Source organism: Truncatella angustata (assembly GCF_020726525.1).
Source record: "Truncatella angustata strain MPI-SDFR-AT-0073 chromosome Unknown BKA67scaffold_7, whole genome shotgun sequence".
Lineage (NCBI taxonomy): Eukaryota > Fungi > Ascomycota > Sordariomycetes > Amphisphaeriales > Sporocadaceae > Truncatella > Truncatella angustata.
This window is the reverse complement of record NW_025763387.1, coordinates 1,686,822-1,703,775: the sequence shown is the minus strand read 5'-3', so window position 1 is coordinate 1,703,775 and position 16,954 is coordinate 1,686,822. Positions and strand designations below refer to the sequence as shown.

Here is a 16,954-nt window from a genome sequence, read left to right as displayed (position 1 = left end):
ACTGCCCTGAAAGTTGTCATAAATCGACCCTTGGAGCATGTGAGACCGCACCTCGCTAACTTAGCTTCGGGGTGGTTATACCGTCCGCTAGTGGGGACCATCCACTATTCGTTGGCTTTTCTTACCGAGCTGATGTGCCCCAGTTCATGGAAACGGATCAATAAACACGTCGGTAGCCCGGAGTCCAGGGAAGCGTGAGTCGTGACATGGGGGAGCGCCCGATCCTTGCATTCCCGTTGAATCTGACAAATGCCACTCGTGAGTTCAGCATGCATAAAAATCGAGGCGGTGCCTCTACCATGACGAGGAGGTCATAATCAGCCAATAGGGTACCCTGGAAACAATTGGGGGGATCTGTAGGCGCTTCTATTTTCAGCACCTTCAAATATCCCGAGCCGCCTTCTCCATATGTGTGGAGAGACACGCGATCTTGAACCGTTTGCACGCCGAACTATTGTTACGGGCCATGTTCGACTGATCAAGATGGGTTCGCCAACAACAGTGGGAGTCACGGGCTTCCAGTTCATAACGTCGGTAAACACAATCAAGCGTGATGACGAAACACGGAAAAGAGTACGGTCTCATGCACGGAGGCAGAAGCTACCAAATGAGCCAGCGATAAAACAACCGGCGCAGAAGAGGGCTTCGCAGAAAGAGCGGGTGTCAAAATTCCGATTAAATACAACAAAATCTCAGGCACCGGTCAATAGACAAACACATACGCCGCCGAAGTCTGCTTCACCGAACAGTATTTCGTCGCAGAATGATTCATCGCCAACGACCTTCGATGGACCCATTGAAGACATCAAAATCGAGAGAACTCAGGATGATTTGCGAAGTGACATGATTACCAATGAACTCGCGTTCGTGGTCGCTGCTGAACTGCCCTCGTTTTCTGTCTTGCCAATTCGGACTACGCCGTTGACGGAGAAGCTGTTCAAATGGATGATATGTGTCTGTCTCTCACCACAGGAGAAATTCGTGCAGAAGTGGTTTGATAGCAACGGTGCGCCATCATACTTCAGCACTTACCACTCCAGTTTCATTGCCTTGTCATTTGCCATGAACCCTCAAGGAGACTGGTTCGATTATGTGAGTAACATTGCAAGCTCTGGTATGTGATATTTTGGGTCCTGGCTAATGCTCATGCAGATCACAGTCGATCCGGCCATGACTCACGGATTCATGGGCCTTGTTGCCGCAATGCACTGCGCTCTGGCCGAATGGAATGACATGACAACAATAGACTTCCATCGCTATGAAGCGCTCAAGCATATTAACGAAAGATTAAACCTAGAAGGCAGAGACAACGCTACGGTATCAGACGGGGTAATCGTCTCTGTATCTCTCCTTGTTCACGTTGAAGCATTCATAGGTTCGCTCCCTGCAGCTAGAGCACACCTGATGGGTTTGAAGAAAATGATTGAGATGCGCGGTGGATTACTCGATGGTTTCCGACACAGCACCCTGCTCCAGCGTGCTCTGGCATGGGCAGACTTTGCTTATGCTACGGCTTCACAGAGTGCATTGTCGTTCCCATTTATCCCGACGCTGGCCTCCGCTCTCGACATACAGGACCGGTTCTTGTCGCGCTCCATGATGCTCAACACTTCTTCGTTGGGCCGGTGTCATAACCGGCTGACCATTCGAGACCGCGAAACGATCGAGCTCTTTGAAATCATCTATTCAACGACGCAGGCTGTAAATACCTTCGAGTTCGAGAAGTTGGAGAGTCTCCGAGCTGAGCGGGGCCAAATGAGCGACAGCGTTTATTTTGTCGAGTATAGGCTATGTCACCTCGAGGAAATGATCAGATCGCGCAGCGGTAACTCGTTGGCATTCCACGCCGCAGACGTTTTCAACAATCAAGCCATGACGAGCTATCGCAGCCCAACAGACCTGTCAGATGCGTTGGTCTATGCCAGCCACCTATATCTGCATATGGCGTTGAGGGGACAACCACCTCAGGCCAGAGGCCACAGGCTGCTCGTAGAAGCCTTGATGGGAAGCCTCTGCGGTGTAGTCATTACCTTGAATTTACTGTCAGATGCGTGGCCGACGGCTTCTTTCAATGCCACGGGACAATACAACAACGGCGCCATGATCGGCAGGCCGCCAACGGAAGGTTGGCTCGCCCCAGGGACAGAGTATCCTGAGTCCTCGTATGGTACGCCAGATTCTTTGAAGGAAGATTCCAATGACGAGCTTCACGAAGACATACTTTTATGGATACTGTTCATTGGGTCTTGTGCTCGGGTCCCACCTTCTCACGCGTGGGATAGTTTTGAAAGCTCGACCGATTGCCGTAGTTTCTTTCTCAGTTCCCTGAGAAAGTACTGCTTAAACCGAGGCATTTTGAACAGGGACGTCTTGACCATGAAGTTGAAGGCAATAACATGGTTAGACAGTTGGTGTGAGAAGCAACTTGAAATGATTTGGGCACGGATTGGGAACGAACTTGGCATTTAGATGAGGTATTGTACTATAACCGGAAGCGGCATTAAGAGAGGGACACATAGAGAGGGGGAGGGGCAGGGCAGGTATCTGCGGGCACTGGCGTTGAGGACCGGGACGAATCTGGTGCGCACAACGGGTTCAATAGGGGAGGAATGAAATGACGGCAGTAAGCGGGCACGGCAAAGGAAGCGGGGGCGTGCTGTGATTGCAACTTGGACAGAGTCATGAGACGACTGACTTGGGGAGCGTACTGTACCATAACGACACTACTGTAACACGATATTGCGTACGGTGGCAAAGCCTTCGCGGGTGGAAATATACTCTCGTACCAGCTTTCAGGGAATTAGCACATGTCTCCTCCGTCAATGTTGTTGGGTTAAAAAGGTTCTTTTTTTAATAGTGGGTAACTCTGGCAAAGGCCACCTATTGCAGCAGGCGCTTATTCAGAACTAGCGCAGATGCAGGCTTTTTGGGCATGGGGGGGATGGGATTGATGGAGAAAGGCGCGGAAAGGCTTGAAAGGGATTTCGGGGGGGGGGGGGTATTTTTTTTCTCTTCCCCCAAACCAAAACAGATAAGGAAAAAAAAATCTCTGAGGGGCAGGCTCTCCCACTTGTCAGATAAGCGTCGTCCGCCACATTACCTAGGATTTCTGACAATCCGCGCAGTGAGATCTCGCCCTTTCTGCTACAACTCACTTTTTCCACGCCTGAACAAAGGGCAGTTTTTGGGCGCTTGCTGATCGTATCTTTGGTACACAGCGTGAGTCTTCCCGTCAGACTCAGGTGCTTCTGTTCTGTTCTGTTTGTCTCGTCGCTTTTCTTGTCATTCTCTTCATTTCACCATGCCTCACCCCGTATCGCCGCCGATAATGGTCTCCAAATCGGGCTCTGCCCCTCCCCCGCCATTCTTCGAACTCCTTGAGAGCATCTTCAATGCAAAGACGTCTGACGAATCCGTTCAACGCGCCTACGCTCTCTGCGACGAGCTGCTTTCCACCGTCGGATACCAGGGTCTCTACGACTACGGTGTCCTGAACAGAGTCCGAAGCGCAGCAGCCAACAAGAAGAGCGGCCTTGAGCGAGAGTCGGCCCAAAACCTGCTGGGGGCCCTCTTCGAGAGGATCGCCCCAAAGCAGCGCTTGAGCGAGGTTGCTTTCCTGCTTCGCCAGGATGGCATGATCGGCGTCGCCTTTGATGCCCTGTCTGACAAGGGCGCCGTCGTGCGCGATGCTGCTCAATATGGCCTGGATGCGCTCTTCAGGGGTCTGAGCGCTGAGGCGCTCGTCGTCGGTCTGCTTCCCGCTCTCGTCACGTACCTGTCCAAGAAGACAGGCAAGTGGCAGGGACGAGTCGGCGCTCTCAAGCTGATGCAGAAGACGGCAGAGAAGGCCAAGATGGAGATTGGATGCACCAAGGAGGAGGCCCATGAGAAGGATCTGCTTCGAGAGGCCATGGGCGCCAAGCTCGCCACCCTTTTCCCCATCGTCGAGGGAGACATGCACGACTTGAAGGCAGAGGTTGAGAAACAAGCCCTCGCAACCATGACGTCGCTCACTACGCTCCTCTCCAACGACGATGTTGCTCCCAGAATCCCTCTGCTCATTGAGACTTTGCATCATCCCTCGACCCAAACCCTCCAGAAGGCCATCCACGCCCTTTCGCAGACTACCTTTGTCGCCATCGTGACATCTCCTGTACTTGCACTTCTTACCCCCTTCTTGGAGCGCACCCTCAACAACCCTTCCACCAGTCAAGAAGTTCTGCGACAGAGTGTGGTCATCACCGAGAACTTGACCAAGTTGGTCCACGACCCCATTGAAGCCCGTACCTTTTTGCCCAAACTGCAACCTGGTATCAAGGGCGTCTTGGGACGCGCCTCACTCCCTGAGGTTCGCGACCTGGCACAGCGCGCTCTCGATGTCATGGACAAGGCCATGGGCAACGAGGAGGCCGTCATCGAGAAGGTGAGCGCCGCCGATGTTTGGATGGTTCTCGAAGCCGAGCTGAGAAAGACCACTGGCGGTCTTGATATTCTTGCTGAAGACGAGCATCTCTACCTCTCTTCTATGGTAGCTGAGGATGTCAACCATCGCTTTGTTCACCGCATTGAGGACAGACTCACACCATACTTGAAGGATGTCATGAAGAACGAGGCTAGCGAACCTGTTGGGGCTGCAGTACAGCAGCACTTCATTCAGGAAGACCAGCGCAAGTACGGCGTGCCAGAGAAGGAAGATGATGGCGAGACCGAGATTGTCAACGCCGACTTCTCTCTTGCCTATGGTGGAATGCTTCTTCTTTCGCACACAAACTTGCGCCTCCTCAAGGGTCACCGATACGGTCTCTGCGGTCGCAACGGTGCCGGCAAATCTACGCTCATGAAGAGTATTGCTGGCGGCAAGCTGGAAGGTTTCCCTCCCCAGGATGTTCTGCGAACTTGTTACGTCGAGCACAACCAGGGTGAAGACGCTGATATCACCATCCTGGACTTCATGTGCAAGGACGCTACAATCGCTACTGAGGGTCGTGATCGTATCTCTGAGGTCCTGGCTGAGTTTGGATTCACTGCTGGTCCTGAGGGCCGACAGTCTGAGAAGGTTGGATCTCTATCCGGAGGATGGAAGATGAAGCTTGCCCTGGCCAGAGCCATGCTTCAGAAGGCCGATGTCCTCTTGTTGGACGAACCTACTAATCACTTGGATGTCGCCAATATCGCATGGTTAGAGAATTATCTCAAGACTCACACGGACATTACCAGTCTTATCGTTTCCCACGACTCGGGCTTCTTGGACAATGTTTGCACGGATGTTTACCACTATGAGCCCGGCAAGAAGCTTGGTCACTTCAAGGGTAACCTTGCAGACTTCGTCAAGGTACGACCAGAGGCCAAGGCCTATTACGAGCTCGCCGCAACCACCGTGCAGTTCAAGTTCCCGCCACCAGGTATTCTGAGTGGTGTCAAGTCCCAAAGCGCAGCCATCATTCGCATGAGCAACTGTTCCTACCAGTACCCGGGTGCCAACAAGCCCCAGCTCACCGACTGCTCATGCAGGCTTACGCTGTCGTCTAGAATTGCTGTCATTGGTCCTAACGGTGCTGGCAAGTCGACCCTTGTTAAGATGCTGACGGGCGAGACCATTCCTACTACTGGCAGAGTAGAGAAACATCCCAATCTGCGTATTGGTTACATCAAGCAACACGCTTTGGAGCACGTTGAAATGCATCTAGAGAAAACACCCAACCAGTATCTTCAGTGGCGGTACGCCAATGGTGATGACCGAGAAGTTTTCATGAAGCAGACTCGTATTCTTTCAGACAAGGACAAGGCACAGATGGAGAAGCCTATCGAACTGGGCGATGGAAGCCCACCACGACAGGTTGAGGCTCTGGTTGGTAGACAAAAGTGGAAGAAGTCCTTCCAATATGAAGTGTAAGCAAGCCCTATCGCCAACACCAATTGGTATCATGTCGCTAATCTCTTACAGCAAATGGAAGTTGATGCTCCCGAAGTACAACTCGCAGGTTTCTCGTGAGACATTGTTGGAGTGGGGATTCGATAAGCTTGTCCAAGAATTCGATGACCACGAGGCGTCTCGTGAGGGTTTGGGATACCGTGACCTGCAGCCAAAGGTTATTTCTCAGCACTTCGAGGATCTCGGCCTAGACCCGGAAATCGCTAACCACAATGAGATCGGCTCTCTGTCAGGAGGTCAAAAAGTCAAGGTCGTCATTGCAGGTGCCATGTGGAACAACCCGCATTTGCTCGTGCTTGACGAACCTACCAATTTCTTGGACAGAGATTCTATGGGTGGTCTTGCTATGGCTATCCGTACTTTCAAGGGTGGTGTTGTCATGATTTCCCACAACGAAGAGTTCGTTGGCGCTCTTTCAAACGAGCAATGGCTCGTCAATGACGGCAAGATGACTGTCAGAGGTGCTACCATGCTTTCCCTTGAAGAGTCCCGCCCCGGATCTGGTATTTCCAGTGCTGTCGCAAGCACTGCGGCTAGCAGCAACGTCAGCAGTGCAGTCAACAGTGGCGCGGAAGATAATATACCTCTGAAGTTCCGTGCCAAGAAGAAGAAGAAGAAGACCAAGAAGGATTTGAAGGAGCAGGAGGTCAGAAGACGCCTGAGACACATTGAATGGCTCAACAGTCCCAAGGGTACTCCTCACCCCAAGGATACGGATGATGAGGAGGATTGAAGGATGGCAAAACGGATTGCTTAAAAGGATGCGAGCTCAAAGACCGGTAGTAGGGTCTGGACTTGACATGATATTTCTTGTGAAAACTCTGGTTTTAAAAGCGATTGCTTTGGGCTTAGATGAAGCCGCATCCATGTTAGAACGATATCGCTTCCAGATAGAAGCATGGGTATAGAGGCGTTATGACCACAACCATAGACGGAAGGCGCAATGCGATTTATTGATGATCACACTAAACATCCCGTCCCTTCAAGCCGCTCGGTAGAATATTCCACTTGGTGTCAGTGGTTGTGGCTTTCTATAATTGACAACAATCAGCCCCAAGCACAAAGCACAACTGCACAGAATAATACTCTATTGCTTTCGAGAAAACCCAACGAGATGACGTATAACTGAGCAGTTTTCACAAGGACCGGCAGTTGATTAGTGTGGCCTTTGCTGCATTGCCTGCAGCGGCACAGCGTTTGAGCAGCATGCAAAGTTTACTAGGTTAGTCATATTTATCATCATTATGGTGCGCGGTGATTATTTCCTAACATGCCACCACTGAAGATCTCGAGGTATTCCCTCGGGTTCAATTCCAGAAGTCATGATACTAAATCATATTTTCTGTGCCTGTTTCGCCGAGTACATACCGTGTCCAAACCCATTGTGTCTCACCGCTGGGCACTGATGTCAGGTCTCCACTAAAAGGATTCAGCTCGCCCGCTGTGTTTGCCTTAGGATAACATTTGCACGGTAAGAGTCATCATCGTCTGCTGAAATATCACTTACTTTTAAGCCAGTTATCTTAGCAGGTAACACAACTTCTCACATCCAGTCTACTCGGTGCGCAATGGGGTATAATTGAGATTCAGCATTGGGTATGTATTCTCAATTAAACAACAAGGTCATTCGTGACAGCTCTCCACCCGAGCTGGCACGGTACTTCCAAACGCAGCTCAGGAGTGCCAACTGGCGAACCATTTCGAATCAACTTATCTCTTCAGTTGAAACCGGTGCTATCCCCCCGGATGTATTTCAAGTCTGGCTAGCAGTCTGCAAAGATGCAGATGCTATTGTAGCTGCTATTCGCCAAACGGTTTCGATTCTGGCACGTCATGTCGCTATCAGACGGTTTGGGAAATGGTTACGTACGGATGCCGGCTTTTCCGCCATCTGGAAAGCAATAGGCGATGTTCGAGGCGTTGTTGAGTTGATGTCAACATTCAGCGTTCATCATATCAGCACTCTATGCGAGACTATTTCCCTGTCCTGCAAAGCCACTGGAGCCTTATCACCTCGGCAGAGTGCTATTTCTAAGCTGTACAATACGCTGTGCGGGAATGGTGAAATATCCAACCCAGACACACGACCATTAGAGCATCTCTATCGACAACTCATCCCCGCTTGCAATGTCGAAACCGCGCTGGCATACACAAAGGACCGCGGCCCAGGACGAAGAGTCGCGGATGCGCATTCAGCGGCTTACGAGATGAAAGCTATGCAACAGCTCTTCCCCAGTAAAGGCGAGGCAAAGAAAATCTCCGATTGCACTTGTCTTTTGAACCGCGACCGCCGATTTGCACTCAGCGTGTTGACACGCATTACGACAGATTCGAAAGCTCTACAATTTAATGGTGACGTGCTCGTCAAAGACCTCATCATTCCTTTGTTGAGACGTCTACACAATGTTCATAACCATGATGACACGAATCGTGTCCTAATTTTGACTTTACAGTGTGCACAGAAGGAGGCAAATGTCGCCAAAGCTATAGTGGTTGATGCTAGATTTGCTCCCGAGCATAAAACCGTGATTTTTTATGCAACCCGACATTGGAAGCGTTCCCCCGGCCGGCAAGATGCTGAGAAGCTACTGAGTGGTCTCATCGCCGTTGTGCCTGAGAGACAACTGGCTTCTCTCAATAGTGTCGCCAGTTTAGCACAGACAGTCGAGCCTGTCCTGAGATATCCTCTTCTACGTCTGTTTTTGCTGAATGCGAGATGGTGGGGTATAGATATCAGCGCCGAAACTAAAAGCGTTGAGACGAAACTCTCGGAAGAAACGGACGAGCGCTGGCCAGTCGAGTTCTTCCTGGATCTTCACGCACCTGCGGCCTTGCGCCTATTCAAGATAATTGCCAACGCTCGCCCAGACGGCAATTTCATTTCGACAACTTCACCACTCCTTGAAAGAAGAGTTATTACAGCCTTATCAATCGGAGGTAACTCAGTAGATCCTGATATCATGGCAGCGTATCTGGAATCTCGGGTTGCGACGACTGTGGACGAGGAATCAAATTGGTTCAGCCGAGCAAAGAAGGGACTCTCCGAGAGGAAGAATAAAGCATCGAACTCACGAGAATGGGAAGAACGTGCTGATTGGGCGACGTCCGCCCTGAAGCTCGCCATAGCCACGAGTTCGCTGGGGCTCTACGCCGATACCCTCCTTTGGGCTCGGCGATTCAATCGTGACGCCCAGACCGTTGGGCGGCTGTACGTATCACAACACATCAGCACCGAAGAAGGGCTAGATCTGTTGAGTGGAATTCCAACGAACAAGCTCAAACATAAACTACCGTCCCTGGAAGTGGCCAGAACGGCAGTTTCTAAGAGTAATGATATCATGTTCGAGCTTTTGGGTAAGTAGAAGAAATATTCCACATGAAGTTACATGGCACTACGCCGCAAAATCCCCTGTCTTTCTATGGGGAGCATCATTCTGCTGAGAAAATCTGACTTCGACGCTGACATTTATGGTGCTTTAGAAACAGCGGGCATGTCAATCAAGGAACCGTCATTCGTTGAAAGGAACTGGGCTGCGGTCAAAACTTTCCCAGCGGATGTTTTGTATAGACGCCTAGAACGGACTCAATTGATGCAGGAAAAGTATGGCTGGTCAGACGATAGTGTGATAAGCGCAATCTGGGAGCCTACCATAGAATTTTTGGTCAAGATGGAACAGTTCGGACTGTCACCAGAGAATGAACGACTGCATCTCAATTCGGTTTCTGGTCCGCTTGAAGGTTGGGCAGCCGTCAAGCCAACAAAATCTACATGCTTCTTCTTAGACAGGTTGGCAGAAAGACGAAACGAGATCTGGACGAAGGTCCGCCGTACTGCTTACCCGACCACCACGACCCTCCGACAGCCTTGGCCTACTGGCTTGCCCATACAAATATTGTGCCCCAGGGTGGACTTGGCAACATTTGGTCTTCACAAAATGCCATATCTCCAACCCCGTTGTGAAGCTGTCGTTTTTTCCGACTCATCACTCCTCAGCCCTCCGCCTGACGATGAGGCTACTCGAGAAGCGATTGGGGTTTTCGTCGACAGCTATACATACGCTCTTCGAATCTATCTATTGAGCGCCGAGGATAAGCAAGAGCGGGACCTTCGCCTGAACAAGGCTTGGGCGCACGCCACTACAACGCTTACTGGAACTCGAATGAGTGCTGAAGAAGCCGTGGCTTTCTGGGTAGAGAATGCGTTCTGTTCAATCCAGTGCTGCCTAGGCCTCAAAGATGGCCTTGAGCGTTTGGGGCTTGTGCCGGAACGAAAGCCTATCATGCCAGAACTGCCCGAACCAGATGACGCTTCGCCTGTCGAGTGGAATCCCTGGCCGAACTGGATCATGTCCGAAAACAAATCCCGAGATTTGCCCAAGACAACTATTGATTGTTTGCTTGTCCCCGGGCGGACGTACTTGCTTAATTCGAAAAGAATTTCTACGCCATTGCGCCATCGTGAAGTCAAAACACCTGGAAGACGTCACCCCCGTATCTGGCAAATTCCTGGGAGTTACGAAACACCCCTTCCAGGGGCAACACGAGACGCATTGATCACTGCCTGCATTTCCTATATCAACACCAAATATGGCTCAGACTCTTCATTGTTACTCAAACCATTTCCCTCTGAGACGGATATACGGATCCCTGCTTTGTATCTGGATACCGAGTTCCTCGAAGCACACGGGACTCCTAACGCTAACTGGCAAATGGAGATCTTGTCTCGCTTTTCGTCGCGAATTCCTCTACCCACAATTTCTCAACTTGCCAAATCACTTCTGGGACGTCTGAACGGGAGCGACAAAGAAGACCCGATTGTGCGCGAGGCGGCCATGGCGATTATCAAACAACTTGTGCGTAGTGATCGACCGGAAATTGCGCGCCACTTGGTACAGTATGTTGTACTTGACCGGCAAGACGACAGCTCGTGGCATCGTCATCTGGTCAATATCAGATTTCTGAAGAGTTTATCAGTTGAGCACGCGAAGGAGTTTATTGCAGATATCTGTGCAGAAATCCAACAGCGACAAGCCCAATTTGCGGCAGACCAGGTTAAACGGAAGGCGGAAAGACATGAGCGACGAAGCGATCCATCGGATTCTGAACCACCTCCGAAGCAGGCAGAGGGTGAATCGCAATCCGCTACACTTATGATCAAGGTGAGCACGATTAAGATGATCGCCCAGTTGCTTCGCGGTGCCGACTTTATCGATCAGAAATTCGCTTGTGACATTCTTGAGAAATTGCTAAATAGTTCCTCGCATCCTGACGTTCAATTTGCGATAGTGGACGGTTTGGTATCCTCACTGGTGCACTCAAAGAAGTCTTCTGTGCGCGAGCATGTTTACGAAATTCTGGAGAAAACGGTCATTCCCATCGTGTCATCAATCAATGAGCGTCGCCCGCCAAAGGAGAAAGAGTGGCTCTCAGCCGAGACTGGGGTTGGCGACATCCCTGAGATCTATGAAGGTAATACCATGGACACTTTGCCACCAATCATGTCGCTCCTGTGGATGACTAGAGCACAATGGAAGGATGATACTCCAGAGTATCAAGAGTGGTTGACACGTGTTTTGATCCCCATCATTGAGAGATCTGCGGCGGAGAACGTACGATGGGTTGCTCTATTCGCCAAACGCCATGAGTTCGAAATGCCTGAGCATTATCTCCCCGCCCTGCCCGCCAAGCGGAAACTCCTCCTTGATTACTGGAGCTCAGTCCCACAGGCACTTACCAAAGCTAATTTCGAAACTCTCAAATGTTACTTCATGGTCAACTTTAAACCGCATCACAAGCTTCGTGCCGCTAACGACGCTGTGAAAAAGGACGGGGACTTTCTCAGATCAAATGCAGGCAAACATTGGCTTTATCTTTGGGACAACCCGGATTATGCAGCGTTCAATGATTGCGGAATCACCCCTATTGTCAACTGCCTGCTCAGAATGGACAACACCAGCCAGAATGACCTTACGGTTACAGAAGTGCAAGACTTTATTTCCTACATTGTGGCCGACCTCACCGCCAAGGCCGATGTTCGCTTTTTCAATCGTCTCATGACCTGCTTCGCCAATACCACTCGCGACAACAAGGCAAGATGGACCACAAACTGCCTGCCGCTCCTCGGACGTGTCATTAGGGACATCGACAGGTTGAGGACAGAAGCCTGGCAGCGCGATCCACACCGGGCTCCAGCGAGACTACCCGAGACGTTCTCGATCAAGCTGAAAATCCTAGGCGACAAGCATCGGGACCCAGGTGTTGGTGATGTGCCCGCACAGACGGAGATCAGTGAATTCGTGACAGATCTATATGCGATGGTACAAGATCTCGTAGCAGGTGAAGAGCCTTATCACATGGAATGGCGTCGCGTTCTCAGCAAGGTTGAAACCATGTTTGACCGCGATAATTATCCTCGGGCTGCTGTAACAATCGCAGAAGCTGCTGACGCACAAGTTCCCAAGTTGGCAGACTACCTGATGATGGAGCTTGCTGAGAATCTGTTCGAACAACAAGCCACCACACAGGAAAAAGAAGTAGTGGAAAGGACAAAGGTGCTGTTGGAAGGATGGATCAAAAGCCCGGTGGAGCACGTTCGACTCGCGGGTGAAGATACTTTGGAATATTTGATAGACCAGGGGAAAGTGCATAACGGGTGGTTCGGACATAATTCATGAGTTTGGCAGCATGCGAAATATAGTAGAGACGCAACGTATCTCAACGCTGGAGCAATGACTAGCGCGCAGGGCAACTCGGTGGCTTCTTATGGGCAAGATACATTTCAAAATTACCGTAACTACGATCATAATTTGATCCTGCGAGCCTCTTATCTCGAACAAATGGCTTTTTGGTTATTTTGAAGATAGGATAATCAAGTGAGAGAGAAAAAGATCTGAGTGTACATTATTTTATATGTTCACCCAACCTTGTTTAGACAGGCAATCATACCAGGATACGTCTTAACTTCACAACCGTATTCGCATGTCTCTCATAATTCTAGATCGAACGAACTTGATTTCTCAACAAAACGTTCCGTATATTTAATGTTCAAAAGAACAATTTTAGAAGAGAGTCGAGGTTCTCGACCACGACAAGAAAATATCTTGTAGTGTACCTCTGCATTGATGATAAATACAGAGCCTGCATGGCCCGTGTTGGACTTGCTGGTCTTGAGACTTAAGCAGCATAGGATGAGGGAGAAGCGTGACGGCATGCGGGGACGATTCATGAAGCATCAACCAGACGGTTTGGACTTCAGGGTGTCACTTCACTTCCGGCTATGTTTATGGCTGTAACAGAAATATGGGCGCTAGCTGCCAATCTGATCTACGTTCGATAATGCAACTTGGTAATGAGGGAAATCCCTACACCCCTTTACATCAAACGTTCTGAGCCTTCTGCATGTCAACCTCGGTGACCCTCAAGAAGTCCAACAATCCGACGTCTCTTTGAGCATCCAGCAACATCCTCGCGTCTTCAGCGCCCGTGTGACTCTTGAACACCCTGTCCATGTCTTCGAGTGTGGCATTCTTCGTCTCGGGCAGCACGAACCAGACCCAAAAGAAGCCACAGAACAAGAATACCGCGAAGAAAATGTAAGTACCCCAGGCCCACGCCTCAAACATGGGAGGGACCATAAAGGCAATGGCAAAGTTGTTGACCCAGTTGGAGCTCGCGCCAATCGACGCGCCACGGGCGCGGATGGAGAGGGGGAAGATCTCAGAGACCAGGACCCATGAAGCTGGACCCCATCCAAAACCAAAAGCCCCAATGTAGATCCAGATGAGAACCACGGCGGCCCAACCCGCATCAGTGTGGTGAGGCCAGTCGTGTCGGAATTTAGCAACGATGATGCCGACTGTGACCATGCAGAGGAACATGACGATAGATCCGGATTTCAGCATAAACTTGCGACCGAGCTTATCAATCAAGAACATGGCAGGAAGTGTGCTAACTAGAAATACACTGCCAGTCACGCCAGTTGCCAGCATGGCAATGGTGCCATCCGAGAAACCGTAACTTTGGAAGACATTGGAGGCATAGTAGATAACTATACTCCTGTTAATACACAGCACCTGGCAAGACACATGAAAGTATATGGACAGGAAAAAAACTTACTGGCGTCAATGCCAGACCATTGTTGCCACATCACTACATCATTTGGAGTCAGTCTTACTTCTTGATGAGGGTCGTAGAAGGGGAGGTGGGTCTTCGGGAGCGTTGTGGAATCGTGGCATAGAACCAGATGCCTCTAATGGGCAATCTACGCTCCGTGGGCATGCTGAAAAGGGTTGAAAACAGTCCAGAGATTTTCTTACTAATCATCCAAGCAGTTGAAACACGCTTGAAGTTATCCCAAGTCCTAAATAGATGGACATAGCCTGATATTTCGCGCATGAAGGTGCTTTGCTTCTCCTAGCATAGCGGTGTCAGTGATATTACAAGGTTAGGTGGAGTAGATGCTGCTAACCTTGGCTGCGAGCTTCGGAAAGCTCTTGGAAAAAACGCGATCCTCGAAAAGAGCCTCGGCCCTGATCTCTAAATACTCGGCATGAATGAGGGGATCCTCAACGTCGCGTTTCCTCAACCAGGCCAAAGTCTTTTTCGCTTCGTCATACCGCCCGACCTTCACAAGCCAGCGCGGCGAGAAGGGCATCCACCATATGCCTATCGCCAGCAGGACGGAAGGGATGCCCTGGATGATGGAGGGCAGCCGCCAAGCAAGATCCGTCTGCGTCTCTCCGGTGCCGCCAATGTAATTGCACCCATACCCGATCCAAAAACTGAGGAAGATGCCGAGGATTGTAGCGAGCTGGTAGAACGAAACAATGAAGCCTCGAGTCTCCGGCGCAGAGATCTCGGCGTTGTATAGCGGGCCGACGCCCGAGAACGTGCCGACACCGAGACCGGTAAAGAACCTGCCCGCATACAACAACGAAGGGTTACCAGCCGATGCGCCAACATAGAGGTACGATCCGAGTATGACCCAGCAGCAGGCGGAAAACATTGTGTACTTGCGCGAGAACATCTCCCCGAGGAGGCCAGAGGTCAAGGAACCCACGATGCCGCCGAGTTGGAGAACCGATGTGAGCCAGCCTTGTGCAGTTGAGGATTCGACGACCGAGGGAAAGTTCTCTGTAAATCGTGTCATGACCAATGACTGGGAGAGAATACCCTGCTGATAGCCATATTCGAAACCGCCGAACCTGTTGACGTCACGATTTAGCATCCGCCCAACGACCGTGCCCCAGCCAGTATGGAAATGAGACTTACGAAGCAAACAGAGCTATGAAAAGAATCTTCGGGTTGGCCTTGATAGAGTGCCATCTGTCCTTGACGGCTGCTTGGACTCTCCAGTCCGCCGTGACTGCCTCATCGGCGTGGACAGCGCCCGGAGCCACTTCATGGCCGACGGTAGAGGGCTCGTGCTCTGCTTTCTCCGCCATATTGCCAAAGGTCCGAGACCGAAAAAGATCAACGATAACTCAAGCCATCTTGTTGAAGACTGCGCTTGGATCATGTTATATAGAGCGCCTGAGTCAGTCGGCTTTCTGCAGGCGAAGCGGCATGACCAACCGCGTCATTTTCATGTTTAAAAGAAGCGCTACACATGCAATGGCATGTTGCATACAGCATATCTTACGGAACCGTCTCTCATAATAGGTCTAAGTCGTGCTATAAGGTGGTTACAACTTCCTAAAAGAGGGTTTGCGGGGAAGGCAGATTTAGAATCAAGGAGTAGTTTGGAGTATGCGGGGGAAAAGCGGGTGCTTAGAGTTGTCCTGTTTTCCGGGATTGTGTAAAATTCTTGGTGGTCACAACAGTGCCGAGCAGGGATTGTTTGCCGCACTACCGTCACCACCGCTGATCTCCGGTCCAGTCTTCACCGATTTACCGGCTTCTGCCGCTTTGGAGTATTGTCGTGAAGTGCTTCGTGAACTGCTTTCGTACTACGGTGTCTCGTCTCACTGTTTTGACCACTTAAAATTATGTAATATATTAGTCAGATAACACATCGTTCGTTTAGAGACGTCCTTCTCGTGACCATATCTTGACAACAGTATTGCTGGTTCTACGCCATACGGTCATGAAAACCTCGCCGTACGGGAGCGAGAATGGAGTGGCATATGCAACTTGATACTTGTTCAAGCTGGGGCCGTTCAGAGAACCATGTTCCATCGTATCGCCTTGCTCCTCATCATGGTCAAAAGTCCAAGAGTCAGGAACTTCTCGTCCACCAACCTCAATCCACCATACCTATCCAGGAGCTCATCGCGGAACATTTGCAGCGCCCACTTTATTTCTCCAGCTTTCGCTTTGGCATTACCTTCTTGGGCGATTGTGCGGCCACCGCTAGATGTTAGGTTCAGATCACTCAGTGTCATAGCAACATCCTCATGAAGAGTGGGCTCCCTCGACCTGGGCGTGTCGACAAGCTTTAGGTAGGTTCCGAAAAGAGCACTGCTAGTCGTTTCACGCCATCTCGAATGTTCTTCGTAGGAGTAGAACGTATCCAGATCTTCGCGGCTCAGATGTGCTCGCGTCGCTTCCTTCGCTTGTTCGTACTTGTCCGTTAAAGAGTAGAGTTCACGAAGTCGTCGCAGGCGATCCTCGACCGTGGTTATCTCTCTAAATTCCTCTTCAAGCCGATGGTATACGTCCTGATCTTCTTTGGACCATTCTCGAATGATGTCTTGGGGAGTCTTGTAGGTTTTGGAGAGATCCTCACGAAGTGTCAGCATGGGGATGAATGGATTTCGTACGCCAAGTCCTCCAAGTTGTTCGGGTAAGAAGATGAATGAGTTAGAGACGTCAGATACTCCGAAACGCTCTTGTATCTTCACCTTCAGATATTGCACCACATTGCCAGGCTCCCCGGGCTCTGGTTCGCTGTATCCCTTGGCCACAGAACCAACCGGATTGCCGAACAGGACGGATTGCATACGTTCGTACGTCTCCAATATACTATCGAGGTGCTTGGTTCCCAAGCAAAATGCCGGTTCTCCAAAAGTGTGACTGAAGAAT

The 16,954-nt window shown here is 50.5% G+C and overlaps 5 protein-coding genes across 5 annotated transcripts; 4 read left to right on the top strand and 1 right to left on the bottom strand.

Annotated features, from left to right (window-relative positions):
- The first annotated feature begins 254 nt into the window (after positions 1 to 254).
- On the top strand, positions 255 to 1,517 carry BKA67DRAFT_372725 (uncharacterized protein). The gene has a single exon (XM_046096498.1). The coding sequence runs from the start codon at positions 409 to 411 to the stop codon at positions 1,120 to 1,122; it is 714 nt and encodes a 237-aa protein (XP_045955293.1). The 5' UTR covers positions 255 to 408; the 3' UTR covers positions 1,123 to 1,517.
- BKA67DRAFT_372704 (uncharacterized protein) lies at positions 777 to 2,186 on the top strand. Its single transcript, XM_046096497.1, has 3 exons — positions 777 to 1,006; positions 1,153 to 1,809; positions 2,042 to 2,186. The coding sequence occupies exons 2-3, from the start codon at positions 1,171 to 1,173 to the stop codon at positions 2,102 to 2,104; spliced, it is 702 nt and encodes a 233-aa protein (XP_045955292.1). The 5' UTR covers positions 777 to 1,006; positions 1,153 to 1,170; the 3' UTR covers positions 2,105 to 2,186.
- Positions 2,187 to 3,029: 843 nt separating this feature from the next.
- Positions 3,030 to 7,158, top strand: BKA67DRAFT_575785 (P-loop containing nucleoside triphosphate hydrolase protein). Its single transcript, XM_046103527.1, has 2 exons — positions 3,030 to 5,889; positions 5,945 to 7,158. Exons 1-2 carry the CDS (start codon positions 3,302 to 3,304, stop codon positions 6,663 to 6,665), a joined length of 3,309 nt encoding a protein of 1,102 aa, XP_045955291.1. The 5' UTR covers positions 3,030 to 3,301; the 3' UTR covers positions 6,666 to 7,158.
- A 372-nt stretch (positions 7,159 to 7,530) lies between these two features.
- BKA67DRAFT_538795 (uncharacterized protein) lies at positions 7,531 to 12,606 on the top strand (the record flags this gene model as incomplete). The annotated part of the gene is made up of 2 exons (XM_046100528.1): positions 7,531 to 9,286; positions 9,413 to 12,606. The coding sequence occupies 2 exons, from the start codon at positions 7,531 to 7,533 to the stop codon at positions 12,604 to 12,606; spliced, it is 4,950 nt and encodes a 1,649-aa protein (XP_045955290.1).
- Positions 12,607 to 12,957: 351 nt separating this feature from the next.
- BKA67DRAFT_372471 (general substrate transporter) lies at positions 12,958 to 15,527 on the bottom strand. The gene is made up of 5 exons (XM_046096494.1): positions 15,203 to 15,527; positions 14,400 to 15,135; positions 14,248 to 14,344; positions 14,048 to 14,080; positions 12,958 to 13,979 (listed from the first exon to the last, which is right to left on the bottom strand). The coding sequence occupies exons 1-5, from the start codon at positions 15,373 to 15,375 to the stop codon at positions 13,309 to 13,311; spliced, it is 1,710 nt and encodes a 569-aa protein (XP_045955289.1). The 5' UTR covers positions 15,376 to 15,527; the 3' UTR covers positions 12,958 to 13,308.
- Positions 15,528 to 16,954: the final 1,427 nt, after the last annotated feature.